Here is a 15,867-nt window from a genome sequence, read left to right as displayed (position 1 = left end):
AAATATTCCTTGACTATCTACTATGTGTCAGACACTGTTCTAGACACTAAAGATTCCACAGTCAGCAAAGCAGAGAAAAACCCACATGGCAATGGAGCACACATTCTAATGCAAATAATAATAGCTACCATTTATGCAGTTCTGAGAACCTGGGACCCTCTCCCTGAGGGCTTACACTTGCACCTGGACAAATGTCTCCTAGAGCAACAGAATACAAATAAACTCTATGGGACTAAAAATAACTACATCCATACGCTGTTGGGGCAATTATGAACAATAGGCTACACAAAAGCCACAAACCAACTGTCAGTTCTGAGGTTCTGAGAGCAAAAGCAGGGTGCTGGGCATGATCTCTGCACACAGCACCACCAAGTGGGTGGGTGGACCACGTAAGTTATGCCTCCTGCCCAACCCACCAATCCACCCCTACCCTGACCCCATTTAAGGGACCAGCTCACCTCTGCCTTGGGGAGTGAGCATGGGTCCCTGACTCTTGCCTTTGCTCCCTTCTGCTGCAGCACAAGCCCCTATAAAGTCTTGCTTGAATTTCTGGTCTGGCCTCATCAATTTCTGAAGATTAAATTGTCCAAGCACCCAGGTCAATAACATTTAAAGAGCCCAAAGACTCGGATCAGTAACAATTTCAGATGCCGTCCTATAAATGGTTTATATATATTTCAGCCTCACAACAACCCCATCAGATAGGTACAGTTTTTGCCTTCATTTTAGTTAAGGAAACAGTTTAAGTAGTAGAACGAGTAAGTAGTAGAGCCAAGATTCAAATCCAAGCTCATGCCCCAGACGCCATTGTCCTAGACATCATGCTATACTGTTCTCACAGTCTTATAGTGGCAATGGTGGTGAAATAAATTTATTAAAAATATATTATTTTAGCACCTACTGAGTGCAAGGCACTGTTTCAGGAATTTAGTTAGCAAGATCTCTCTGAATGGGAACTACATTCTAGTGAAAGGTAAATAATAAAATTAAGGAACAAGCAATATAAATAGTATATTAGAAGGTGGTAAGTCCAACGGAAAAAAAGAAACACTAGAACGTGGTAAGAGAACATGATGGGAAGAGAGAGCTAGAGGGACAGGGATGGGCAAGTTGAGATATTAACAATGACTTGAAGCCAAGGGGTAAAGGGAGGAAGATCGTTCCAGGCAAAGGGAGCAGCTACAACTAAGGTCTCAATATGGGAACTGGGGAAGAACAGCCTGGAGGCCGGTGTGGCTGGAGCAGCGTGAGCCAGGGCTACAGAGCAAGAGAGGAGAGATTGCATGAAAATTTTGTAGGGCTTCGTTGGTTTTTATTCTGTAGAATGGGGAGCCACTGCAGGATTGGGAGAAGAGAAATGACATAATCTGACTTAGGTTTTATCAGATCAAACCTATTGTTTTTTGAGAACAGACTATAGGGGACCAGAAAAGACTGTTGGGAACAACTGCAATAACCAGAAGGGGGAAAACTGATGGTGGCTTGGGCTGGATGGGAGCAGTAAAGCCAACAGGTTCTGCTGGTGGATGGATATGAAGGGCAAGAGAAAGTGGATTCTGGGAAACACCGACGGAAAGGGGAAGACTGTGGAAGGAGGGTGGGCGTTTGGAGGGGGGTTGTTTTGGATAACAGGTGGATGTTGAATATACATTGGTTATACGGGGATCTGTATAAATATACTGAGATCTGAGAAATAAATTTTAAGAGTTGTAAGAAGACTGTATCTTAAATACAATAATGAAGATAATGTTACAAAAAAGTAATTAAAGCTATAGATTTGTCATTTATCACACGTTTACCAACTGTCAGGCACCATGGTGGACTCTATGGATCGGTTCATTAAATTCCAACAAAGGACGGGCGGGAGAGGTAGCAGGTATCTATTACTAGGGACCAGAAGAGTCAATGGTCTCTTCTCAGACAGGCTTTTTTAGGGAACTCTGGGATTAAAACAACACTAATAACACAGCTCTCTCTCCACCTCTAAGTGAGGCTAAGACATTGCAAGGCTCCACCCTTCGATCAACTTTCACTCTTCAAAGTGGGCCCCACCCAGCTGCCTCGCCCCACCTCGCCCCGCGCGTGCGCACAATGGCCCGTTCGCAGGGGGCGGGGCCTGAATGAGCTGAGCGCTCGAGCCTTGCCAGGAGTTGCGAGGCGAAGCAAGTGCCGCCTAGGCCGCGACAGTTGGCCTCCCGCTGGCCCGGCCCAGACCACGGTTACCGAGTAGGGAACACGAGCACCGCCGGGCTCACCTGCGAGCTCCCGAGCGGGGCGCCCCAGCCTCTCAAGGACGGCCGAGCGACGGTTACCCTGGAGAGCGCGACCCACGGGTGAGTGGGCGCGCTGCGGTCTGGCCGGCTCCTGCCGACCCCGCCCCTGCACTTGCCGAGCCCCGCCCCGCCGCCCAGGCCCCGCCCGTCCCGCGCCTCCGCTGCTGGATGGGTCCCGGGGTTTGCCCGCCTCGCTCATCTTTTTTCTCGTGTCCTCTTTTTTAGGAAGGGTATTTCATTTTGATTCTCTGTAGTTTCTGGGCGGCCCCGCGCGCCCTTTGGCTGTAGGGACTCCTTTCCGAGATCCTCCCGAGGGCCAATCATTTGATCCCGTTTTTAGGACACTTTGTGCATCTCAGCCTTCTCTAAGGGGACTTTACCTTGCAGGCGCGATTGATGATTTCTGGCAGGGGAAAAAAAAAAAGTTTGATGGACCGGAGAAGCCTTGTTAATCGACCTGTGGGGTCCCAGAAAGGAATGGTTTATGCTGCACAGATGCCGACCGACACACCTGGACCGTGGACCACAAAGGCCTATTTTGGGAACCAATTTTGTTTTTCAACTAAACACCCAAAAACTTTGGGAAGGGAAGTGTGGGAACTTTAGACTGTCTAATGAGACCTTTTCACAGTTCAGGAAACGGAGCCCCGGGTTGCCTGCTAGTTAAAGTGCTGCTCTGCCGTACCCTGCTGTGCCTAGGAACAGAAAAAAGTTAAATGGGGAAAGAAATGGGAGACTAGGCATACTGATGCCCTTGGGGTTTTAATACCACTATAAAAGTAAAGGTACTTTTCAGAGAGAGAAGAAGGTGACGAATTTTTGCATAGAAGGGAGTTTGAGATGGCAGGTTACATCATGCTTCTGTTAGATTAGAACCTCAGACTCTCAGGAATTTGATACTGGTGGGATTTTTTAATACCCATATAAACCCTAATACTGTTTAATAAAATTTGATTTCTGCAAATTAGAGAGTAAGGCATTGCCATTTCCTTTTGTTACAAATACAGCTTAGGAGTACAGAGGTCAAATATATTTTATATTAATTTTTTTTGCCACAACTATCATTAAAGAAATAACTATATTTCAAAGTGCTGAAGGTTACTAGCAGAAACAGTGCTGCCACTGAATTTCCTCAAATCACTGAAATACTTAACCAAGAAATTTTGAGTTGATCTTTCCTATTTTTAGTTTCATTCTGTTTTTAATCAATAGTAAGTTGTAAGAGAGACCAAAATAAAAAACAGGGGGGTGGAATTTGCGTCACCACCAGATAGTATAGCCACTAGGGTTCCTAAAAGGGTGAAAATGCATTCATGTTCCTTTAGGTATTTTGGGAGAGTTTTGAAATGCCTGATGTGCCTAGAGTATGCATATTTCTCCTGAGAAAAATGGCGATTTCCCCATTCAGTTCAACTGAATGCAGAATATTTTCTGCTCTATTAAATGTAGCGTTTTTATATTGATAGTTGACATGATTGTTTTGTTTGAAAGTGACAAAAGGTTACATAGGTAACATTCACAAACATACTCTTTGAATGAATATGAGTAAATAAAAGTATTTTATTATATATCAAAAAGCCAAGCCTAAAGCAGAAATGGCTTCAGTAAAACAAAAGTTAAGATTGTACCACTGCTCTTAGAAAATTGGAAAAGCAGTATTAAGTACTACATCCATTAAATTCACATAAAAACATGGCTGATTTTAAAGCTATTTTTAATATAGTAAATTTGCACTTTCTTCTTTCATGTTTCTCCATGTCATTTTTTTCTGTGGAATACGTATATATATATAACGTATAATTATATATGTTAACGGGTTATCAGGCTGTACCACATACATCCAACTCACTTATTGGTCATAATTAGTATATTGTGCAGCAGTGAAGCAGTGAAACTTCCATTAAAATCGATGAAACTGGAAGACAAGGCTTTCACTGAAATGTGGCTTATGTGTTGTTTTGTCAGGTAGTCCAAATTTTACATAAATTTATGCAATAGTATAACGACATATTGCCTTAAAATGCAACATGAGCCTCAGCTTAAATGAATAAATAAGCATCAAAGTTTTAAAAAAGTCAAATATTAACAATACTTTAATTTACTTCGGTCTAGTCAATATATATATTGGCATGCACGTGGGAGAAATGCAAACAATGGGAAATCCATTCAGGTAATTGCTATTGTCATCAGAGTGAGAGCTGTATGACTCATTTAAATATGGAGCTAAGTCCAAACTACTGTGGAAATCATGATTTCCAAATAGAACTGTAAATGAGATAACCCTTAGAATGTTGCTTAAGTAATGAAACAAAAACCTAGAGGAGGTAGGAGGCAGCATAGGACCTTATTTTTCATAGAACTGAGTAAATCAGATTTACACATAGACTTGAAACAAATGACTCTGAGCCTCCCAACAGTCTCCATTATCTTTTTTTTTTTAATTAACATTTAGGGAATTTTGGGGCTACATCTCTCATCTTGAAGAAACATTTTTCTGAAATTCTGTCAATTTTATTTCCATCTCCTATTTTTTTCTCCTGGTAAATCTAGGTAAAGCTAAATTTATTACTCTTGCAAAAGCATTTATTATGGTTCCTTTTCATAAAACTTTTAAGTCTGTTCTCCAAACTCATCATTTGGTTGGGGTGGTGTTCACCGGATGTTAAGGATGGATATTTCTAATTGATGTGATAATTATTTTGCGTTTTCCTATTTGTACTTTAATGCTTTGCTTGACTTCTTTAACATAATAAGCATTTGTCATTATAATTGAAAACATTAAAAAAATATGAATTCATTTACAGGGTCTACTTTGTGAGGTCCGATTTTAATGTATGTCAGCCTATAGAAACATATTTAAATAGAAGAATGAATTCAAGGAATCATGGTGAAAATTCTGGGCACTTTATTTTAATAAATGACTATAATATACATTAATGTGTAATAATTATATAATATAAGATATATAATATAAACATGTTATATATTATATATAATATGTAAAATATAATAATATATAATAATAAATGTTAAATGAGTGATACAGTTTGGTAATAAAAGAAGAAGTCCGAGAAAACAAGTGCTAGATTATGTCTTCGAAAAACTGGCTGAACAGGTTACATGAAGTAGAGCTGAAAATTGAATTTCAAAGACTACATTGTTTTAAAATCAGTGACTCAGGATCACAACAGCCAGTTTCCACTGATTGCATCATTAGCCCATCTCCTCACCTTGGACCACAGTGATCCCAGTTCATGACCTGCAGTGATTGGCATGTCTCCAAGCAGCTAAGAAAAGGAAAAAAGGAAAACCATTGCTTCACAGCAAGAAGGAAAGGAAGACAGTGAGAAGACTGATTTTAAGTTCCCCTTTTTAGGGAAAAAAAAAAAGACAACATTCTGATGATGATGAAATAAAATAGTGGTGGGGTCTTTTGACAATCTACTGAGCAGTTACAGATAAGAGTGTGATTTCAGAAACGTGTCAACACCTGAAATCCCAGGATCAGTAGGCAGCGCTTAGGGTATCCACCCGCGACTCCAAACTTGAGGAAGAAGCGAGCAATTCTCTGCATCGCTTTCAGGCTTTACTTTACTTTATTTCCACAATAGAGCATGAATCCTTCTCCATCTTGGAATTGAATGTTTAAAATGTGATTATATTTAATGAGATCCTCAACTTTAATTTTTTTTAAATGCTGGCTTTGTTTGTTTTTAAAGGGCCTTTTGAAACTGTCACTGTTATGTTATCTATTAATGTTGTTTTAACATCTTTCAGGAATAAGTGGTAATAAGACCTCAGTAGCCATGGCTAGTTGTGACGTGAAACCAAAATCAGTAAGTCATGCCAAAAAGTGGTCAGAAGAGATAGAAAATCTGTACAGATTTCAACAAGCAGGATATCGAGATGAAGCTGAATACAAACAAGTGAAACAAGTTTCTATGGTAAGAGTTATGCCTCTACAAACCTGAACTCAACGTGAGTTTGTTAGATGGAAAAAAGCATTGAAACAAAACAAAACAAAACAAACCACCAGTGACAAAGAATCAGAGAATACCGAAAGGGACTTCTGCTCCAGTCCTCTCATTTTACTGATAGGAGACTGAGGCCCAGGAGAAGGATTTTCAGGCAGCCCGGGGCAAGAGGTGGTTTCTCAGCACAGAAACATCAATAATTTTCTCGCTTTTGCAAAGCAACTGTGCTGTGTCAAATAAATCTTTTATGGTAAACCATAAAAGCAGAGTCTTTCCCCCTTACTAAGGTAATTTTGTTATCACATATTCAGTTTGCTGTGTCACTATTATTTCTTTCCTGTTTCTTTTTAATTTTAACCACGAATTAGAAAGGGGTTAAATCCTGTTTTCAGTGACAAAAATCTTAGTGATGAACTCCTGACTTTGGTTGTGTATTCCAGGCTTTTTTGAGAGATGAGAGACATGGTTTTGCTTTTCAAAGACTAGGCAGAATTCTAGACATGGCGTCATTTATAATGTCTTTTTAAAAATTCATTTATTCTACTAAATATTAGGAGGCTGACTTTTTAAGAACATTACACAATATGACATAGTATTCATAATTTAATTTGTATTTATTTTATTTTTTTTGTTTGTTTTTGGGGGATGGGTAATTAGGTTTATTTATTTGTTTATTTGTTGTTGTTGTTGTTTTTAATGGAGGTACTGGGGATTGAACCCAGGACCTTGTGCAAGCTAAGCATGCCCTCTACCAGTGAGCTATACCGTCCCCACTGTGTTTCAATTTTTAGATTGAGGTTATAACAAAGTGTTTATTATTAACTGGGTTTTTTTAAATTTTTAAAATTTTTTTTATTAATAACTCACTGTTTTTCACAGACTTAATTCATGTGTGGCTTTTTCATATCTCAATAAATTCTTTCTCTCCCTTCATTTGACTCTTTGATCTCTACCTAATACTCAAAAAAGTAGACAGGAAAAAGAATGGAGGCAATAACAGAGGTGAAATGTAATAGACGCTTTCATTTAATGGATGTTAGTTTAACAGATTATTAGAGTTGGTGAGGAATGAAATTAAAAATACTTATCAAATGAAAGATTTGATTGATGACCATGACTTTCATATATCAGTTTTCTCATGTCTACTAACATTTTACTCTTTGGTCCCTGTTAGCAAGAAGTAGTTTTGTATTACTCTATCGTCTGGGGCTTTTAAATAGGTAAAACACAAATTAGCATTTTAAAGCTGTTAAAAAATAAGTTTCATACACCTTGCCTTAAGATTGGGATGCCCCTAAAAGATGTCTGAGACCCAGGGTCATAGAGGCAAGGTCATCATACAGGCACTGCCGCACCCCAACCCCAACCCCAACTGTCAACTGACATAAGATCAGATGTAAGGGAACACAAAGAACGTTTTAAAAGGGGAAGTCCCCAAAAGCACCTGAGAGGGGTGTGTGTGTGTGTGTGTGTGTGTGTGTAATGAAGGGAAGAGCAACCTTATCCACTGTATGACTTGATAATTAGAGACATTTTGCTTTTTATTTCTGTGCGTATTTACTGGGTTCCTACCACATCCAAATTTCTTTGCCAGGTGCTTTAAGAAGATAAATACATAAGCATGTGCCTGACCTCAAGAAATTTAGTGGGCCACTGGGAAGAGTACAGGATTTGAAGTCAGTCTTCCCAGGCTTTGCATCCTGGCTACCTTCCTTGGCTGGGTAACCCTGAACAAGTTTTGTAACCCTCACTGAGCTCAACAGTGCCTACTTTAGAAAATTGTCATGGGAATTAAATGAAAGAATGTGTTGAAAGTGCCTGATATTGTCTTGCTCAACAGTCATTTGTCAGGTGAATGAATGGTGTTTGGTGAATGATAGCTTTTATTATTCTTACATATTGGAGTGGAAAAGATTAAAAAGGGCAAGAACAGTAAAACCATAGGCAAGTGAAAATAGATGCCAAAAAAAAAAAAAAAAAAAAGGAAGATAAAATTGCTTCCTTTGGGGACAATCCTCCAAAAAGGCTTTATGCCCCCAGAGGCATTTTCTGTGAACTTCATAGGAGGGACAGAATGATAGCTGAAGGCTTGCCTTGATGGGCAGTGGCCTGAAGGGTCTGAGCGACATTCTTTGTCCTTACCTGAAACGTGTGTTCTTACAGACGCTGTTAGTGCTTACTGACCTCCCTGCCTGAGGAGACTTAGCTTGAGGACCGTATCCCCCTTCCACCATTCTCTAAGGAATGAAGGTTTCCTCAGCTGGATGGGAGTGATGGAGTAGAAAGCCAAGAAGAAAAACTTATGAAACAGCAAAGGGGGTTATAAAAAGAAAAAAGTCTAGAGGATGATGAGACAGAAACAGTGTAGCTGTTTGGAGCCCTCCACCCCCGCTCACACACACACACACACATAAAGTGGCTGTGAGTCCCCTGAAAAAGCAGCAGGTGTACAGTCTCTTCACTGACTGAAGTGGTTTTGGGGATCCGAGTAAATGAAAGAGCCTGCTGTTGGCACCAAGAGGGAGACAGTGGTCATGGTTTCCTGAGAGTATCTTCTCTCTGCCGAGGGTAATGGAAACAACAGGAGGCAGGTTCGACCTAAGGGATGGAAAGCATCGCTTCTTTCCCTGACATGCATGTCGGCGAGCCTGCCGAGGTCCGTCAGGTGTGCCGCTACCCGTGCTTGCTAATTCCTAAACAAAGGAGGCGACAGAAGAAAGAGCAAGCGTGTTGTTAGAAAATAAAGGATGTGTATCCTTTTGTATTCGTGGCATTTTCATAGTCCAGTTTGGAAGCTTTTGATTTATCAGTAGGGAGTTGGAGGATGCAGAGCTGCCCGTAGGAATGGTGTCGAAGAACAGGACTTGACTGATGTTCATGGCATGAATACAAAGTCTGAACAGTAGGTTGTTGGCAGTGGTAGAGTACCTCTCACAAAATCCGGAAGAAACATACCTAACCACAGCAGCGATGCAGTGACCTGACCAAAAAGGTATAATCCATGAATCAGAGGAGAATGTCCAAACTAGATCAAGCCAAACAATCATGTAAACAAACCAATATGGCAGGAGAAGGACTAGTGGGGAGAAGGTAAGAAGAGATTGCTGAGGCGTGTATTCATGACCTTGTGTTTCCATTATAAATTGAGCTTCAAGGTATGAACTTGAAATACAGACTTGAGAAAATACATACGCACCTTTAGTTATCTCTAGCCTAGCTGCTTCCTTCCGTCACTCCTGTGGCATCAACCACCAGTAGTCGGTGTTTTCAGAATGAGCCCTGGGCCGAGTTCCTCCTTGGGTATTATTTTTAGAATTTAGTAAGTAATGAGGCTTAAAATCGTTTGTAACCATAAGAAGAATAAAGTTGACTTTGAATGGTTTATCTTGGTCACAGAGTAGAAATTCTAGAAATTGGGATCTCGGAAAAAGCACTGAAACTGTTGTTTGGCAGGATAAGGTTGCAACCTAGTGTGTTTTGTGTGTGTGTGTGTAGATGTCTCTAAGAGCTCAAGTATTTTTAAATTTAATTTCTACTTTAATTTTCTGATGTGGTTGTACTTTTAACTGTTTGATAGTAAAATATTACATAAAAGTAAAACCGGTCTTACAGTATCTGTCTTCTGGTTTTTGATACACAGGTAGATCGTTGGCCAGAGACAGGCTACGTGAAGAAACTTCAGAGAAGGGACAATACTTACTATTACTACAACAAACAGAGGGAGTGTGATGACAAGGATGTCCACAAAGTGAAAATTTATGCTTACTAGTCCTTCCTCTTTGTGTTACTTGACAGTTTCTTTTCAAAATGCATTGCTTCATTCCATGTCATGTCAGTGTTCCTCATTTCACAAAATACTCCAAAATGCAGACTTCAGTGGAATGTTTGCGACACAAAAGCCATGGAACTTGGTGTCTCTTAATCATCCTGTTCTGTTCTAGCCGGTTGTGCTCGCCTGGGTCTGGTTCTCCCTGGTTTAAGGATAGCGCACAGCTGCGACACAGGGGAGGGAAGAGCCCTTTGTGAAGCCTTTCCAGGGGTTGTAAAGACGTTCTGTAGAGGTTCGCGGTCCCCCTACCCCAGCCGTTACATCTTCACCTTGAACCTCTGATCTACAGTTTGTGGCCTGAGGGCTTTCTCTTGCCTCTGGAGTCCTTTTCCAGTTGCTAAGTTGCCTGGAAACACCAAGGCATGATGGTGCCTGGGGCAGACGGTCATCAGAGGCCCTGCCACCCGGTACCCCAGGAGGAATCAGCCTGACACTTACCTTGTCGCAGGCACAGCATCTCACTGGCTGACGAAGTCTGTTGCTTGTCTCCCTTCATTGCCCCTCCTCCCACTCCCCTGCCAGGGCTTCATTCCCTTCTGAATCGCCTCCTTGCACTTGAAGCCGCGTCCTGGGGTCAGCATCTGCCCCCCCCCCAATGAACAACACGTTCCAGTGCTGCCTAGACTCACTGCAGAAACAGCCCAAATGCTCACAGGCAAGGAAGCTGATAATTAACCTGTGAGACTTGTGAAGTCACCCCAAATTCGAGAGTCTTGAGGGCTTGGAGATTAAATGGATGAAAGATATCTCTTTTTTTGTCACTTTTTTGGTCACTCTTAAGACTTTTTATTTGTTACTATTTAGTACTTTAAATAGATTTGGGGGTAGGGGCTCATATCCGTCAATTCATTCAACTTCAGATCCCATTTTCCAGAACTGTCTGCACCGTGAAGTGCCATTAGTTTTTCCCAGTTCAAAGTTGTGCTTTTGTTAGAGCAGGCAGATAGCTAGATATGAGCAGAGAAAGGGGGACACAAGCCAAATGGCAGGAATTGGGCAAAAAGGAGGGGCACAAAGTGCAGGAAGCCATACATCACGTAAGCAACAGGCACCCCTGGGCAGACAAAAGCAGGAACCTCTGGGCTGATAAAAATCACACGTTCCATGGTGACAAGTGGTCCGGAGGCCGAAGAAGGTGGGGAAAGATAGGAATCTCCAGTGTCCAAATGTAACCTTTTGCTCATCATGCCCTCATTTCAATAAAATTAGCCTTGCAGATCAGAAGTGCCCATCATGCACCGACGCCAGGACACTCCCCATCCAGACTGAGTAAGGACAGAGATCCCTCCTGCCCTCAGGAAGGTGGAGCTGGGATGGAAATTAGGGAGTAAGACCCCCAAACCCTGCTCTCTGCAGTGGATATTCCGCCCATTCATTTTTACACCCTGTGTAACCAACTTGGCCAAGGAAACTCAGGGCAGCTGCTCACCTGAGCCTGCCCGCTCTCCCCTTGAGAGTGGACTATCTGACACTTACTAAATCCTCACTTTACTTTCTTGAGATCCGTGTCTGTTCCTAAATTCTTTCTGTGATGACACAAGAACCTGATCCCTGGCAACACGTTTTCAGAGCAGGCGCGTCGTGGAATGGATGAGGAGACTGGCAAGCCTCTCTCAGGTCTTTCCCAGTGCCGCCTGGGATCATCTTATTTACTACTTCTTTCAAGACATTTATTTTTCTGTACCTCTCTGGCCATGATTTCTAGCACCATCTTCTGGGGTGGCAGATGACTAGGAGTGAGTATAAGGTCTTCTGAACCAGCTGATGCTTTTAAAAAGAAATCTACTGTGATGAAAGAATTGCCCCCAAAGACAGCCACGTCCTTACCCCTGGGATCTGTGGCTGTGGTACCTTACATGGCTAAAGAAACATGGCTGGTGTCATTTAGTTAAAGAACTGGAGATGGGGAATTTATCCTGGAAAACCTGGGTGGGCCCAGTGTAACCACCGGGGTCCTTAAAGAGGGCAGCTGACAAGTCAGAGAAGGAGATGTGATGATGGAAGCAGAGGTCTGGGGGGTGCGAGGAAGGAGCCACAAGCCAAAGAACACATCCAGCCTCCAGAAGCCGGAAGAGGCCAAAAAATGGATTCGCCCCATAGAGTCTCCAGAAGGAAACAGGGCCCTGCCAACACCTTGGTTTTACCAGATGACACCCATTTCAGACCGCCGGCTTCCAGGTCTGTAGGAGAGTAAAGTCGTGCTGTTTTACGGCACTCAGGGCATGGTGACCGTCACAGCAGCAGAGGGCACAACAGTCCTACAAAGACTAGATGGACAGGCGAGCATCCACGGTCGTGAAGTCAACGTGAGCATCAGTCATGCCTGCCAGTTTTCCCCCCATTTTTTAAATTGAAGTATAGTCAGTCTACCACACTGCGTCAGTCTCCAGTGCACAGCACAATGTCCCAGCCACATGTAAACACACATACATCCCCCCAACACTCTCTGTCATCACAGGCTAAAAGTTGCTGAATACAGTTCCCTGTGCTACACAGTACAAACCGGCTGCTTATCCACTTTATACATAGTAGTTAGTATCTGCAAATCTCAAACTCACAATCTATCCCCTTCCTTCCCCACCACCTGCTACCCCGACAACCACAAGTCTGCCCTCTATGTCTGTGAGTCTGCCCCTGCCCTGCAAATAAGTTCATTTGTTTCTCCCCTCCAGATTCTGCATGTGACATCACACAGTGTTCCTCTTTCTCTCTCTGGGGCATCCCCCCCAGAACGTGGCAAACTGCACCATTCTACCCTTTTTATGGCTGAGCAGCATCCCAGTGCACAGATACACTGCAACTTCCTCATCTCGTCATCCACTGACAGACATTCAGGTTGCCTCCCTGTCCCGGCTACTGTAAATAGTGCTTCTATGAACACTGGGGTGCATGCATCCCCTCGAATCAGATTTCCCTCCAGACACATGCCCAGAAGTGGGTCTGCTAGATCACGTGGCAAGTCTGTTCTTAGTTTTCCAAGGGATCTCCACACCGTCCTCTGTAGCAGCTGCACCAAACCACATTCCCAGCAACCCAGTCGGAGGGCTCCCTCCCCTCCACGCCCTCTCCAGCATTCCTTGCCCGTGGACTTTTTAATGTTCGGCTTGCCGTTTTTGACCACGGATGTTGGTCAGGCAGTTGTCGCCTAGAACGCTCTCAGTAATTAGCGTGAATGTTCTAAATGCCATTGTATCTTTCTGCAGTAAGACTCACTTCAGAAACATGGCCCTTGGGACCACGAGATGCAATTTTGGCTCACTGAGTCCCTATGACGAGTGTTTTCCCAATGTGCCTCATGGTGAGCGTAGCTGGTTCTTTCATGTTTTGCCAGTTACTCTTAGAAAACAGATAAGCCACGTTCTTCTCGGCTCCTTTTTGGGCCACTTTCCCTAAATGCTTGTTACTGCCACAGTGTGGCTGAGAGTGCTGTCCACAGTCATTCGTAGTAGAATGTCTGTTGGGTGGTGGGACTCGGTCTACGAGGACATCAGCCTCCCTGTCAAGAGAATGCCAGTCCTGTTGCATGCTAGACGCTGGGGCCCGGCTTCAGGAGTAGCTGTTCTACCCAGAACACGCAGTCGCCAGTTCCAGACTGCAGACTGAAGCAGCAAGGGGGCCAGGCCGTCAAGCTTGGCTCTGGCTTCCGCAGTCCCAGCGATCACTGTGGAAGTAAATACCCCTCTCCCCCGGGGATCGGGGATCGGAAACCTCCTTGGATTCTTCCATTAAATTGCACGTGGCAATGCTTGCCAAGAAGCTGCTGATCACCCACGAACCATGTGAGCTGCTCTAGAAAATTAATCAAAGCCAAGAACGGGGCTTTCAGAAGCTCCAACCTATACTTAGTTGCTCAGAGCCCTGCTGTGGGTCTCCCCACCCTGAGTCTCTTACATCTCACACAAAACACTTCTGCTCACCACATTCATGGAAGTTCTATCCCCCCACACTGAGCAACTTTCTGTGACACTAGCTGGGTGTCACACATTTGAACTCAATTCTGACACCGTCTATCCAGACTGTTCCCTACCCCCACCACATATACTTCACATGCCAGTCACAAGTCTGTGCTTCTGGAAGGTGACATATGTTTCTTAGTTGGAATTGAACTCAAGACTCAACACCTTGGTGCGCTGCCAGTAAGTCTGGTAAGGAGAAGGGCTTTTCCAGCAAGACTTAAGTGCCATTTTTTTTTTTTCCCAGTATATTTTCCACCCACGGGGTGGCTTCCCATTGTCCTCAGGGCACCCATTCCAGTCCAGACAATTTAGTTTGGTCCTTGATTCAGAAGGACAGCCAAAGACAATTCTGAATAGTTTTGCTTGTTCATGACTTTAGTTCATCAGCCTCACAGACGGGACAGCACATCCACATGGGAAGGGCAGAGCCTGCTCCAGGGCCTCAGTGAGCCCGTCGCCCACTTAACTTTGGAGGAGCCATGGACAGCGATGGGTGCTAATTAGGGCTATTATGGTGATCACTTTGCAATGTATACAAATATCGAGTCATTATGTTGTCCACCTAAAATCGACATAATGTTCTATGTCAAGTTATATTTCAATTTTTAAAAAAATGAAAATAAAAATAAGGAATGCACACATGAGGACTGAGTTGTGGTATGAAATGTATTTCTTCCTGACCTATCTGTCAAGTAAAAAATATTGAAAGTCACAGCTTGACCTCAGCCAACCACACCCTGATTTTATTTTATTTTTAAAATTTTTTCTTTTTTTTCTTGAGGGGGAACTCATTAGGTTTATTTATTACATTTTTTGATGAGGGTCCTGGGGATTGAACCCAGGACCTCGTGCATATTAAGCACACACTCTACCACTGAGCTACCCTCTCCCCACACTCTGGGACTTGTCTGCAGTATGTATTCACCCCACCCTTTACCAAGAGCACAAGAAAAATCCTTAAGACAAACCAAAAGTCTCTCTGAGCAGCCCAAAGAGTCTTCCTGTGATTTATTTATAGAAGAGCTTCCTCATGATTATCTTAATCCAAAAGGAATCAAAAACAAACCTGCATTCTTTCACTTTGATATGAGTAGGGGCATAATAAGAAGTCCCTCTTTGGGGACTTATTATTAATATGTCATTTGAATGTTATCTTAAATGTGTTTCTTCTTTCCTCTCAGGAAGGTTCAGTTGCCTGGGCCCCACAACTAAGGGTCATTTTTGATTCCATAATCTTCCTTGCCTTCCAAATGCTAGTGATTGTCACCAAAGAGGATATGTCTCCAAACTCCCCACGATTTCCATCTCCACTGTCACCAAGAGAAGCAATTAGGCAGGCTTACTGACCTTGGCTGATTAACAAGGGGAAAAATGTGTCAGGCTGTTTAAAAAAAAAACAGATTGCTTCTCTTATCCCACAGCTGGCTCCTTGGGATACAGTCCTTGGGAAACAGCTGACACAGTCCTACAACAGGATGACCTGTGTCCCACAACTACAGCATCAACCCCAGGGACATACCCCAGTGTCTTTTTGTTCCCTTCCTTCCCCGGGAAGTTCCTGTCTTAGGGCTGAGCTCCGCGGGAGGAAAGAGCCCTTAATAGAAGATGACTGGCAGCACCCGAATGAAGATAAGGATGGCAGAGCTTTCCAATAAAAGACCCCTCCACCCGATCAGGGCTGGAGTTGTCTCCACCGGCCAACTGGCTGACGGCTCCTTGCTTGAGTGTTTTCTTTTTTGCTTTTTCCCTCCCTTTCTCTCTCTAAGCAATAAAGCAGCTCTCTTTTCACTTTCTTCCTCTGCCTCTACTGAGAATTCTTTCTCAATTGGCAGGCA

The 15,867-nt window shown here is 43.1% G+C and overlaps 2 protein-coding genes and 1 non-coding gene across 4 annotated transcripts in view; 1 reads left to right on the top strand and 2 right to left on the bottom strand.

The window, feature by feature from the left end:
- The window catches only part of DCLRE1C (DNA cross-link repair 1C), a 50,885-nt gene extending 48,260 nt beyond the window's left edge, over window positions 1-2,625 (bottom strand). Inside the window, exon 1 of one of the 2 annotated variants that reach the window (XM_074358187.1) lies at window positions 2,256-2,625. In XM_074358187.1, coding sequence (XP_074214288.1) covers window positions 2,256-2,472 — 217 coding nt within the window. In that variant the 5' untranslated portion in view covers window positions 2,473-2,625. The remainder of the gene's footprint in view (window positions 1-2,255) is intronic. The other variant, XM_074358186.1, reaches the window with a different exon arrangement.
- On the top strand, window positions 2,105-10,072 carry MEIG1 (meiosis/spermiogenesis associated 1). Its single transcript, XM_074358194.1, has 3 exons — window positions 2,105-2,333; window positions 6,051-6,217; window positions 9,888-10,072. The coding sequence occupies exons 2-3, from the start codon at window positions 6,080-6,082 to the stop codon at window positions 10,014-10,016; spliced, it is 267 nt and encodes an 88-aa protein (XP_074214295.1). The 5' UTR covers window positions 2,105-2,333; window positions 6,051-6,079; the 3' UTR covers window positions 10,017-10,072.
- A 4,774-nt stretch (window positions 10,073-14,846) lies between these two features.
- Window positions 14,847-14,921, bottom strand: TRNAI-AAU (transfer RNA isoleucine (anticodon AAU)). Its single transcript has one exon. It is a non-coding gene; the product is annotated as a tRNA-Ile (tRNA).
- Window positions 14,922-15,867: the final 946 nt, after the last annotated feature.

The sequence above is a fragment of the Camelus bactrianus genome, chromosome 35 (genome assembly GCF_048773025.1).
Source record: "Camelus bactrianus isolate YW-2024 breed Bactrian camel chromosome 35, ASM4877302v1, whole genome shotgun sequence".
Classification (NCBI taxonomy): Eukaryota; Metazoa; Chordata; class Mammalia; order Artiodactyla; family Camelidae; genus Camelus; species Camelus bactrianus.
The sequence above is the reverse complement of the archived record's forward strand: the minus strand, read 5'-3'. Positions and strand labels throughout refer to the sequence as shown.